This window comes from Nannospalax galili, unplaced genomic scaffold (genome assembly GCF_000622305.1).
Source record: "Nannospalax galili isolate Female #2095 unplaced genomic scaffold, S.galili_v1.0 scaffold996, whole genome shotgun sequence".
Classification (NCBI taxonomy): Eukaryota; Metazoa; Chordata; class Mammalia; order Rodentia; family Spalacidae; genus Nannospalax; species Nannospalax galili.
In genome coordinates, this window is record NW_008339436.1 from 2951719 (window position 1) to 2963740 (window position 12022).

General features: G+C 45.7%; 1 protein-coding gene across 3 annotated transcripts in view; it reads right to left on the reverse strand.

Moving 5' to 3' along the window:
- The window catches only part of Wdfy4 (WDFY family member 4), a 274936-nt gene that overhangs the window by 237714 nt on the left and 25200 nt on the right, over positions 1 to 12022 (reverse strand). For all 3 annotated transcript variants that reach the window (XM_029564047.1, XM_029564048.1, XM_029564046.1), the window contains exons 4-6: positions 4224 to 4338; positions 3373 to 3479; positions 1909 to 2049 (exon numbers count right to left, since the gene is read on the reverse strand). In XM_029564047.1, coding sequence (XP_029419907.1) covers positions 1909 to 2049; positions 3373 to 3479; positions 4224 to 4338 — 363 coding nt within the window. The remainder of the gene's footprint in view (positions 1 to 1908; positions 2050 to 3372; positions 3480 to 4223; positions 4339 to 12022) is intronic.

Consider the following 12022-nt stretch of genomic DNA (forward strand, 5'->3'; position numbering starts at 1 on the left):
TCTGTGTGCACTCCAGTATGGAGAACAGAGGACAGCTTACATGAGTCAGTTCTCTCTCCTTCCACCTTCAAAGTCATGTCATCGGGCATAACTGTAAGCACTTTGACCCACTGAGCCAACATGCCAACCTAAATTATGATTTTATGTTGGGTTGCAGTCATGCTATCCTTGGCTACATGTGGCCACACGGGCTACAGGCTGGACACACCCGAAAGTATGAGCTAACAGGACCTTGAGCTGGCTAGGATGAAAAGTGTCCCAGGATTTCTGACTGATGCTCAAGTCCTGCTGCCCCATAAGATTGTGAGAATTGTGACCTTAGTGAGATCCTTTGCATCCTCCAATCCATCTCCTGGAGGGACTTCTGATACTGTTCCATTCACTCAGAACAAAATCCAAAAGCCCTGCACAGCTCACAGAGCTCTGTGAGGATCAGTCCTGTCTCCTCTTTTTTTAACAAGTTCAGTTCTTCCCTGGACTCATGGCCCAATGGGACCGCCTTCAAGCTTGACAAACACCATGAGCCCGTTCCATCAGAATGAATGTATCAGTGTCTGCTAGCATGGTATTAGAGCAAAGGTTGAGCATCTTTGGAGCTGGGTCTTGATAATACACTGGATAAACTCAAGCCAGATTCCAGCCCTAGCTCTATCCATCGCCCCTCTAACCCTTGACTCTATGCACAATCACCTTGTTTTCACACAGTTGGGGTGACATACTAGACATTCTAGGATGGCAGAAGGACGCATGGAATATCCTATGGGAGACCCACATACAGGGTGGGTGCATAGCAAGTACATACATGGCATAAGGACATTTCAGTCCACAATGGGCCAATCACATATATGACACTGATCCTGCAAGATTATAATAAGGTTGGGGAATTCCTATTATCAAATGACATCGTAGCAACCACAGGAATGCCCCAATGCAAACATCACTCATGGATCTGTGGTGTGAACAGTGCCAATTGTAAGAAACTAAATCATATACAATTTTATACAGTACAAGATGCTTGATAATGATAATAACCATATATGTATTAATATGCTCTATGCTGTGTTTATCATTATTTTAGAACATACTCTTGCTGCTTGCAAAGAACAGCTTACTGTGAAATAGTATACCTCTTTATTGCATCAAGAGTTTACACCAGGTAACTGACCTGCCCTGTCTAGGCTTATGTAACTATACTCTGTGTCATTCACACAATGATAACATTATCTAGTGATTCACTTATAAGAACCTGAGACATATCAAGTGGCATGTGACTATACTTAGTTGTTTGCTACTGAGCATGTTTGTTGTCAAGGGAGAAAGGATCAAAGAAAGGCACTTCCAAATGCCAGAGTGGGAGGCAGAACCTAGAGCTCAAATGGGAGGAGGGGCTGAGGCAGTGAGGGGAGTCAAGTTGGTGGAGGAGCCCATCTTCTGTGAGAGCACAGGGGAGGGAGTGTTAATACATAGATGCTCTGAGGAAGATAGCAAGAGAGAAAATCAATCCCCAGCTCCTCAGACATTGCGGAGTTGAGGCAGAGTAAGAGCCAGGCTCCAGGGAGGACAGAGGAACTTTAAAACTAAGGGGGCTGGAGAGATGGTTGAGCAGTTAAGAGCACTGACTGCTCTTGCAGAGGATACAGGTTTGATTCCTGGTACCCACATGTCAGCTAACAACTGTCCATCTCTCCAGTTCCAGGGGATCCAACACCTTCTTCTGACCTCCGTGGGCACTGCACGACATGGGTGCACTTACATGCATGCAGGCAATACACTCATGCACATAAAGTAAAAATAATAATAAAATGTTTTTTTAAAAACTTAAGGCTAAGAGAAACAGGAGTTGCCTCCTAGGAGCAGCTCCCAAAAGCAAGAAGAGGGCATGGGAAAGTCAGGGCCCAAGCCACTCACCTGTACAAACATCCTCTGACCTTGAACATCACTCTCTAAAAACTCATCCTCATCCTTTTCCACAGGAAAGGCAAAGAAGAGGTACAGGCACTGGAGGAGCAGGGCCGGAAGCCCCGACTCGGCCACTCTGCCCAGCGTCTCCTACAAGGGAAGCACACAGGTGACCCACAGCAGAGACACGCAGACCTGAGGGGGGCCCCACATCTGTGGAGTTGTGGGAAAGCCACTTCTACTCTTGGCCTTCCACATCTTCAAATGAGAAGTGCAAGCAATTCCAGGACCTACCTGTGGTGACTGCTTCACTGCAGGGTAATGCCCTCCTCTTTATTGGACCCTTGGATATCCATGACCCCTGAGGGCAGCTGTCCCTGTCCTCCTCAACTTGCACAGGCTTCACTGACAGCAGCTCTTAATGTCCCACACTCATTCAGGGCTGTCTACTTATGTGGACGTAAGGCCTGTAGGTGGGTTTGTCCTACTGAAACTGCAAACAAGCTCTCTTAAGGAGGAGACAGGCCCAACCTCTGGGCTTCAGGGTCCTGTGGTGGCCCAGGCAGTTAAATAAAAGTCAGGGATCTTCCCTGCATCTGAGATCAGCCTATGAACCTGTCCCACACAACCATGGCATGCTGTGCACCCCAGTACCACCAGTACCAAATAAATATCCAAATATCTACCTGGTACCTGTGCTGCCCCTTGTGCTGAGGGTCCCTGCTCCACTACCTCCATACCCACTCCCACTACTGGTGTGAGTCTCTTAGTTCATCTTGCATAGGCCTCTGGCCATCTCTGCTGATAATCACAGCTGCCAGGAGTAACCTCTTCCTGAGAGAAGACCAACCATTCACCCAGCAACCACTCAGAAGGAAGCCTGAGGCTCCCAGCTCCAGGACAGGAGGACACAGCCACTGCCAGCATGGGGCATGGCACACTCAGGACAAGGGCCTATAGGTGAACCTCATTCCAGTTGGACCAATCAGGAAGCAACATGGAACCCAGGGCAGGGGCTCTGGAGGGAGATGGACTAGAGTTTCACACAGAAAAGCCTCCAGTGCACTCCACAATCCTACTCAGGGTTCCTAGAAGCATTAATTAGCACCAGGCATGGGACACACCCAGCCTGTTCCCCACCTGTAGGAAATGGTTGAGGAACATCAGCCATTAACATCCCCACACTAACCCTAGAAAAAGAAATGGCTATCTCCATTTCTAAAATCAGAACCAAAGCCAAGTGGCAGAGTCATTTGCCAAGGGTAACACACTTGTCAGCTGAGAAGGCAAGGCCCAGGCCTGAACACCAGGCCCTGAAGTTCATATGTGACATCAGAGAGGTAGAAGGGAGGAGAGACAGCCAATTCACAGAAAGGGATATACACCACCCTAAGCTGGATTTGACTTCTCTCTGCCCAGAGATAAGGGGCAACTAGGGGCACCTTGGAAGAGGCCAGGAGGCCTGGAACTCACCGAGTCTGTCCCCGTGAGCACATACACTGACTTCAGGAGCAAGAAGCTCTCCTGATCCACGTCCCCCTTCCACCGCAGCAACTTCCCAGCTGCGGCCCGGGCTTGCTCTGGAAGGAAGTGTCAATAGCTGGTTGGTAGAGTAACCTGCCCACCCAGCTTCCCTCCATCCAGGGCCTCCACATCCCCAAAGATGTGCCTGAGCACTGCTGGAGGTCTCAGATGTCCTGCCCACACACCCCAAGGCCATAAGAGTCTGTCCCAAATGTTACTCTGTCAGCTCAACCTCCTTGTTTAATTCATCATCAGTGTGTAACAGTATCAATGTCTCCCTACTGCCAAATGAATGGAAACAAGCGACCAGACCCCCACAATCCAGACTTTTCATCCCACTTCTTGCATGACCCAGCCCCTTACACTGCTGGAGGCCCTGCAATTCATGCCATGTTCAAACTTCCTTCCACCTGGAATTCCCTCCTGTCCCTCACCCATAGACACCCCAACACTGCACCAAGCCTCCAAGGGCCAGCTCACTTGACTGGAAGAATGAGTCAGGAGACCTCACAAAGATGCATGCTCTGGCCTCTCTGCCTGTACCAGACCCAGAGCTCCATTAAATACATGGGTACTCCTCTGACCCTAGTACAGCCTCCCTGAGATCCAGGGCCCGTGTGTGTGTGTGTGTGTGTGTGTGTGTGTGTGTGTGTGTGTGCATGTGTAATGTGTCTAGCATGGCTCTGTGTGTATGTGGTGTGTGATTGTGTGTGTCTGTGTGTGCAAGAGGGGTTTGGGAGGACGATGGGTCTATAGATGACTCTGCTTTCCATCCTGTGCTCCGGAACCTCTCCTCTTACCTGCGGGCTTTCCAGCAAGAGCCTGCTGTATTTCTTGAGCAAGCTGGTCAGACACATCTTCTGCCAGTCTTTGGAGACTGTGAAAGCAGATGATGCCCACGGAGTGTTCCCAAGCCTGACAGGCAACAAACAGAATTTAGTCAGAGGGGCAAGTGCTACTAGCAAGGTATGTAAGTCACCTGGCCTGCCTCCAGCCTGCCAACGGCTCCCTTCCCTGTCCCAAGAGCATCCAGAAGATTTCCTGCTCATCCCCCACTGTGATGGCTAATCTTGGTTGTCAACTCGGCAGTATTTAGAATCATCACAGAAACTCACCTCTGGACATGTCTGTGAGGGATTTTCTAATTAGCTTGACTGAGCTGGGAAGAGTCACACAAATGCGAGCAGCACCGCTCCCTGGGCTGGGGAGCTGGGCTGACAGAAAAGGAGAAGGGGAGCTGAGCACCAGCATTCATCTCTACTTCCTGAATGGAAATGTAATGTGAACAGCTATGTCACACTCCCACCACCGCGACTTTCCACAGTGAACTGTACCCGCAAACTGAGAGCCAGAACAAAGCCTTCCTTCCTCAAGTTGCTTTGGTCAGATTCTTTGTCGCAGCAACAAGAAAAGTAACTAACCCACTCACCTCACAGCTTTACCCAAGACCCACACACCAAGGCCTCTAAATGCCTCAACCTCTTCCTAAGTTCCCATTACTCCTGGCTCTCTCCTGACACGTGCTCCTAAATCATAAGACACATTGGACCCAATATACATCACCTACCCTAAGACCTGTACCCTGTATCAGGGAATAGTTCTGCACAGTAGAAATCCCAGGAATGGTGCTGTGGAACAACTGTCCTCCATGCATTAACATGCCCACTGCCCTCTTGAACTATCAATGGCTGTGTGTACCTAAAGGAGACTTGTACTAGACTGGGCCCAGTAGCTTTCCATTACTGGAAGGGAAAGGGGCTCATGAGGCCACAACCCTCCCCAAGGATATATACACAGCTAACTGTTGTTGGGGAAAGAGACTTTTTCCCATCACTGGTGTAGCCCATCCTCCTGTAAGGAACCCTTCACCCATATCCCTCAAAGTAACCCTAATTACACTTATTGCTTCACCAAGTTAGAATGGAAACTTTCCTTTTTGTTTCTGTCACTGGCACCCTATCTGGGGTGACAAGACATTTTGTTCGCATCTCACAAATGGTTCTCAAGGTCTTTACCATTCCTTACCCAGTCAATTGCTTTGTCTCAGTGACTCTCTTCCTACGCAGTGACATGGTCTGCTACTGTAACAAAATGCCTGAAGTTTTCCATAGCAAAAAGGTTTTGTCAGCCCATAATTTTGAGGTTGGAAGTCCAAGATCAGGTGGTCTCTCATCTGTTTGACCTCTGACTATGACACAACAGATAGAGAAGTAGAAATGGGTACAACCACATGCAAAAGGGACCAAGCACATGAGGGCTTCGTTTTCTAACAACTTGCTCTTGTGAGAAATTGTTCTCAGAGACCAGCATTAATCACTACCAAGGGTTATGCTCCCTACTTACCTCTCTCTAGGCCCTACCTCTCAAAGCTTCAACCACTGGGCCCAAGCTTCCAGCAGGAAAACCCTTAGGGTCAACTCAAACCATGTCTAAACCACAGCATACAATTTTCAAATCTTACATATTTTGGTTTTAGCCATTCATTTATTTCCTTCAGGTAAGTTCTAAAAAGAGTGAGGTAAAGCATGGCTTTGCTTCCGTGCTCTGTACATTATTAACTCATTCTCCAGAGAGGGATTACTGTGGTGGTCTGAACAAAATGTCTCTGGTAAGCTTGTGGATTTGAACACTCAGTCCCCAGTTGGTGGCGCTGCTTGGGGAGGTTATGGAAACTTTAGGAGGTGCAGCCTTGCTGGAGAAAGTGCATTACACAGAGTGGGCTTTAAAGGTTCACGGCCTCACTCCACTTCCTGTTTGCACTCTCTGCTTCCTGTGTGCAGTTGAGATGTGATCTCTTGGCTTCCTGGTCCTGCTACTATATCTGCCTGCTGCCTTGCCTTCCCTGTCATGATGAACTCTCTACCCCTCTGGAAACATTAACCAAAATAAACTCTTTCTTCTATAAGTTGGTCATGGTATTTTATCACAGCAACAGAAAAGTAGCTAATACAGTTACCATAGTACAACCACAGACTCCATATGAGCAGGCTGATTTCTCTACTCCCACTTGAGCATCCTCTTTATTTTCACCTAATAGAGAAATGCCATTTGTCTCAAGTCTTTGGATTGTGGAGTGAAGAAAAACTTTTCCCACTTCTTACATGTTTTTATCCTTAGACTACTGCACTGCTGGAAATTTTGCTCCTTGTTTATTCAAAAGAACGCTCTGCATGCTATCTTTTGGTCTATAATACAGCTAAAATTATTTCAGGTTTGTCATTTGTTTTTGTTTTCATTTGATATTTTTTGGTTTGGTTGTATAGAAATCAGAAATTCATACAAATCAAATTTCTGAATCTGTTCTTTCTGTTTTTGTTTTTGATTCTAGACTTGGGAAGTAGTTAAGAGCATTGGCTGCTCTTGCAAAGAACCCGGGTTCAGTTCCCAGCACCCATATGGCAGCTCACAACCTTATGTAACTCCAGTTCTAGGGATCTGACACCCTCTTCTGGCCTCCATAGGCATTGCATGCACATAGTGAATTTATATGCATGCAGGCAATACACTCATACACATAAAATAAAAATAAATAAATCAGGGGCTGGAGAGATGGCCCAGCAGTTAAGAGCACTGGCTTCTCTTGCAGAGAACCTGGGTTCAGTTCCCAGCACCATAATGGCAGCTAACAACTGTCTGTGATTCGAGTTTCAGGGGAATTTAACACCCTCTTCTGACCTCTGCAGGCATTGAACGACACAGGTGCACTTACATACATGCAGGCAATACACTCATACACATAAAATTTAAAAATAATAAATAATAAATAAATGACTTATAAGTCTTCTCTTTAAAGACACATAAAGGATGTGATGAGGTGGGCTCTACATTGGGAGAAAATATTTGCAATGCATCTAAGTAACAAAGGATTAGTGTCCAGACTCCTAAAAATTGATGAGAAAAGAAACCCAATTTTAAAAATAAAACAGACAAAAGAAGTAACAGGTAATTTATAAATGTTAAAATAAATAATAACTAAGGGCCAGAAAAATACAAGCTACAACCATTATATGATCTCTTAGATCTTTTATACTTTCAGATAAAAGAAATTCTGATAGTGTAGACAGATCCTCATGCTCCACTGATGGTGAGGGGTTTGGGGGAGGGGAGGTTGGGACAGGATCTCACTATGTAGCCCTAGCTGGCCTGAAACTCACTATGTAGACCAGGCTGACTCAAACTCAGAGCTCCACCTGCCTCTGCCTCTCTGCCTCCTGACTGTTGGCATTAAAGGAGTGCACCTCCACACCTGGCCATGGTGTGGAGTTTGGAAGAAACCCTTTGAAGAAGAATTTAACCCAGTCCAATAAAATGGAAGAGGCCCATGCCCTACAGCTCCAACTCCACTCCTAGGTATACTCCCTGGAGAAACGTTGGAGCTGGACAGGAAATGCTTCCGTGATCGTGAAAATTTAGAGTAAAAGCTTATGTTAGCTCAATAGGACGATGGATGAATTGTTGTGAAATGCTTTAAAGGAGGACACTGTTCCTCACTGGGAATATAAAACTAAACATGCCAGGGTGAATACACATGACAAATGAAATGTTGAGTAAAAAGTACAAATTGTAGAGTTCATCTGAGTTGAGTCTACAAAACTTTGCTGTGAGACTGTACTCTGTACTGTGTAGGATTGAAGGGGGTACATAGCTGATAGAAGAAAGCAACCACACAGGAAATGATGTGTGCATCCCACATTCAGTATATGGTTTATCTTGGCAAGAATGGTCTCTAGGGTATGTCCATGGGGCTTTTAGTTATTTATTATTTACTAGGTGGTGAGTCATATGTTATATTTTGAGCTAAGCTTTGTATGGGGTCTGTATTGGGGGAGGAGTATTTTTATTCTCTAGCCTTTAAATGGAGATCTAACCGACAGGATTGTAAATGAAGAAAGAAAACTCAAGTGCATTACAATTTTGCTAAAATAATAAAACTGCTTGATGATTGTTGGACATAGATTTATTTAAATTTTATGTGTATGAGTGTTTTGCCTGCATATATGTTTGTGCACCACATGTAAGCAATGCCTGTGGTGGTCAAAATAGGGCATTGGATTCCCTGGAATTGGAGTTACTGATGGTTGTTAGTCATCATGTGGGTGCTGGATATCTAACCCAAGTCCTCTGCAAGAGCAGTCAGTGCTCTTAACTACTGAGCATTTCTTCAGCCCTGACACAGAAAGTCATAAACAAATACTTGACAAGTGAAGAAAATGATTATAACACCCTCAATGCACGGTAACAATGGCCAAATACATAGCGTGTTGGTCTTGTGCCAAATGCTGGGACATGCACTTGCACACCAATTCCCACTAATCATCATAACAGCCTTTGAGGTTGGCACTATTTTGGGGCACACTTTGCAAAACCTGAGTGTGATAGTTAATTTCAAATGTCAATTTGTCACAACCTAGAATCACCTAAAAAAAGAACCTGAATAAGAAATGGTCTAGATCAGCTTGGCCTGTGGGCATGTCTATGGGGTATTGCCATGTTTGTTAAATGAAGTAGGAATACTCCACCCATTGTGGGAGGCACCGTTCCCTAGGCCAGAAGTCCTGAACTAAGTAAGACAGAAGAAAGCTGGATGAGAGCAAGCAGGCAGCCTGGGTTAATTCCTTTTTCACTGTTCTTGAATATGAATGTGATATGACTAGCTGCCTGAGTTCCTGCCTTGAAGCCCCCTCAGTGACAGACTGTACCCTGGAACTGTCAGACAAATAGACCCTTTCCTCCTCTATACTTTTGGTCAGGGTATTTTAATCATAGCAACCAAAATGAAACTAGAACACTGACTGAGTAGGAAATTAAGTTCAAAGAATCAGGAGGTTGCCTCAAGAGTCCAATTGTTCTGGCCAGGCATAGTGACACATACTTGTAGTGCTAGCAGTGCAGCCTGAGCTACCTAGTGAGACCCTGTCTCAACAAAAAGAAAGAGGAGGAAGAGGTCTTGAATTACCACACACTCCAGGAGTTCAATCAAGTAGCATTTTTCAGATTCATGAAAATAACAGCCACCACCTGGGAACCAGCAGTCATTCAGACACGTTAATCCCTGCACAGAAAAGCAGCCCTCTGAGTTTGGGATTTCTGGGGTAGAATGCTTTTAGTCCTCAGGATCATGAACTCTGTTTTGCAAACTTTCAAACAAACTCTGCACCTCCTCTCAACGCTGGCAAACTCTTCAAAGACCAATTTGCAGACCATTGACTCCAGAGCATGTATATTGTCTCGGGAGCACTGGGACGCCAGGAGGCTCTGGACAATAAAGTAAATTGGGCCACTGTGACTTGAGCAGTAATTGTACTTGGAGCCAGAGCTCCCTAGGCTCAGCTCCTTCCTGGGGACCAGGACGGGCACTTCTGGAGGCTGCTTTAACTCTTTCAGGCCACCAGGGTGTCATTAGATGCACAGAGCCAATCATTGACTGAATGGTACCATTGAGACCCCAAAGAGTTAAAGCAGCTTCCAAAAGGCCCTAATTTTTTCCCAAACTGGGACTTGCTGGCTTGGAGAATATTGCTTAATATTTTAAAAAACTTTTATTTACTAACATTATCTAAGCTGTACTATCATGCCCTGTGGCTGTCCCTTCTTGTGGAAGAAGAAAGAAAATGATGCTCTGGTCGCCAAAGGAAAATAAACAGTGACAAAAGCTCTTGAGGAGATGGAAGAAAACCCCAGCTCCTGAATGACAAAGAACGTGGTTGACTTTCCAGCCTGACCACAGTGTTGTTATTGCTTTTGCTATGGTTTGGGGGGTTTACCTTTGAGTTCCAGTCATTTCTGAGGCTTTCCATGAGGTTTCCTGGTTAGTGTGACAGTGGACAACCTACTATATAAATTAAAAAGCAAAAAAGTGGTACACTAAAGCTTTTGCTAAAACAACAAAGATGTAAGTGTACAGCATCAGTTGTTCAGTCCAAGTTCTTCAAGGCGAGACTAGACCATATCTCAATCACTGCCTCAAGGCAGAGTAGATGCCAGAGTGAACAAACAGAGCTGTTGACCCCCTCTGTCCCCTCTGGAGAGCACACTTGAAAATAATTGTTAGTTAACCAAGCTATTATACCTAATGTTGTTTACCTTTCTTTAATTATCAGTAGAACCACTTTTTAAATGACTGCCTTTAATGATACAAATGGCAGCATTGGATGGGTAGTAGCTAGCTAGAAGCACAGGAGGGAGGGAGGGAGGGAGAGAGAGACAGAGAGAGAGATTCCTGCCCACATGGACCTTGACTCAAGGCTCTGTCTTCCTACTACCTGGCAGATCGGTTCTACGAGTGAGGATTCCAAGTGACAAGCAGTAACAACAACACGAGTCTCCTGAGGTCTGTGCCTAGAAATGTTCTTCTCATGTGGAGGGGTATGAGCCCTCAGCACCCCTAATCTACCACATCCACAGATCCCCCTTTTCTCCAATGTCTTCTCCCTAATTCCAGACGTTAAGAGATTTTACACTAATGTCTGGGCATTCTCTACCTACCTCGCTTCCTGCTTTCTCTCAAAGCACAAATTCTAAGAATCATCTCTAACAACTATATCTGCAGCATCAGCCCTCCTGGTATCTGCTATCACACAATCTCTTTGCAATGCGAGGACCTAGAGTGCTTCCCATCCACCAAAGCAAAGTCAGCCAAAGGCTAGAACCCAGCCATCCTTGCCCCAAGCACACTTCTCCCTATATGAGATCCTATGAGGGGAAAAGTTCTCAGAAGCCAAAGTCCCAGGTTCTAGGCAAAGAGTGAACAGCAGTCTATTGAACATTCCTAAGAACACGGCTCTGTGTGCTGCAAAAGCCATTGACCTTGTGTTGCTTCCCATGTGGTGCAATAAACTTTTTCCTGTTTGTAACACTAGAGTCAGCTGTCCAAACATCATGTGTGCGGACAATCATTTTGTCATCAAAGGAAAAGGAAGGTCCTAGCCTGGCAGAGTCATTGTCTAGTGAGTGGGACAGAGAAAGGGAAAGCAGATATGCCCCGTCCTACAAACCCAAGAACCGAGCAAGGAAGGCCAGTGGTTGATGATGCTGATCTGAGGCAGGCTTTTCATTTAAGTTCTGCTCCCAGCTAACACCTGGGTGACCTTGGCCAAGCAACTCAACATCTACCTGCAAACCTTCCCTCACAGAGTTGGGATAAATAGAGCTCCTACACCAGTTACTGTGGTGCTATCTGGTTAGTTAGAGCTTAGTGAGGATCACCTTGGTTTCATCAGCCACAGAGACTGGTTAGACATCAGTGTACCAGGCTTAAAGTCTTGGTTCTGCCCTTGTTAAGTGTTTGAATTTAGTATGTCATTTCCCTCCAGGTTCATTTCATCTCTATTATACCCCTCAATTTACAATGAGCTTGCATCCCAGCCAACCCGTTGAGAAGGGGAATAAAATCAAATGTCACTAGCCCACTGAAAATCCCAGCTTAGCCATACAGTGCTTCATATGGCATGACCTGTTCACTCTCGTGGTTGCTAACCTGACTGGGAGCTCAGACTCACTGCATCCAGCATCATGAGAGGCTAATTGCACACATTGCTAGCCCAGGAGAAAATCAAAAAAAAATTTTTTTGGTCTTTTTGAGACAAGGTCTCCCTGTAGC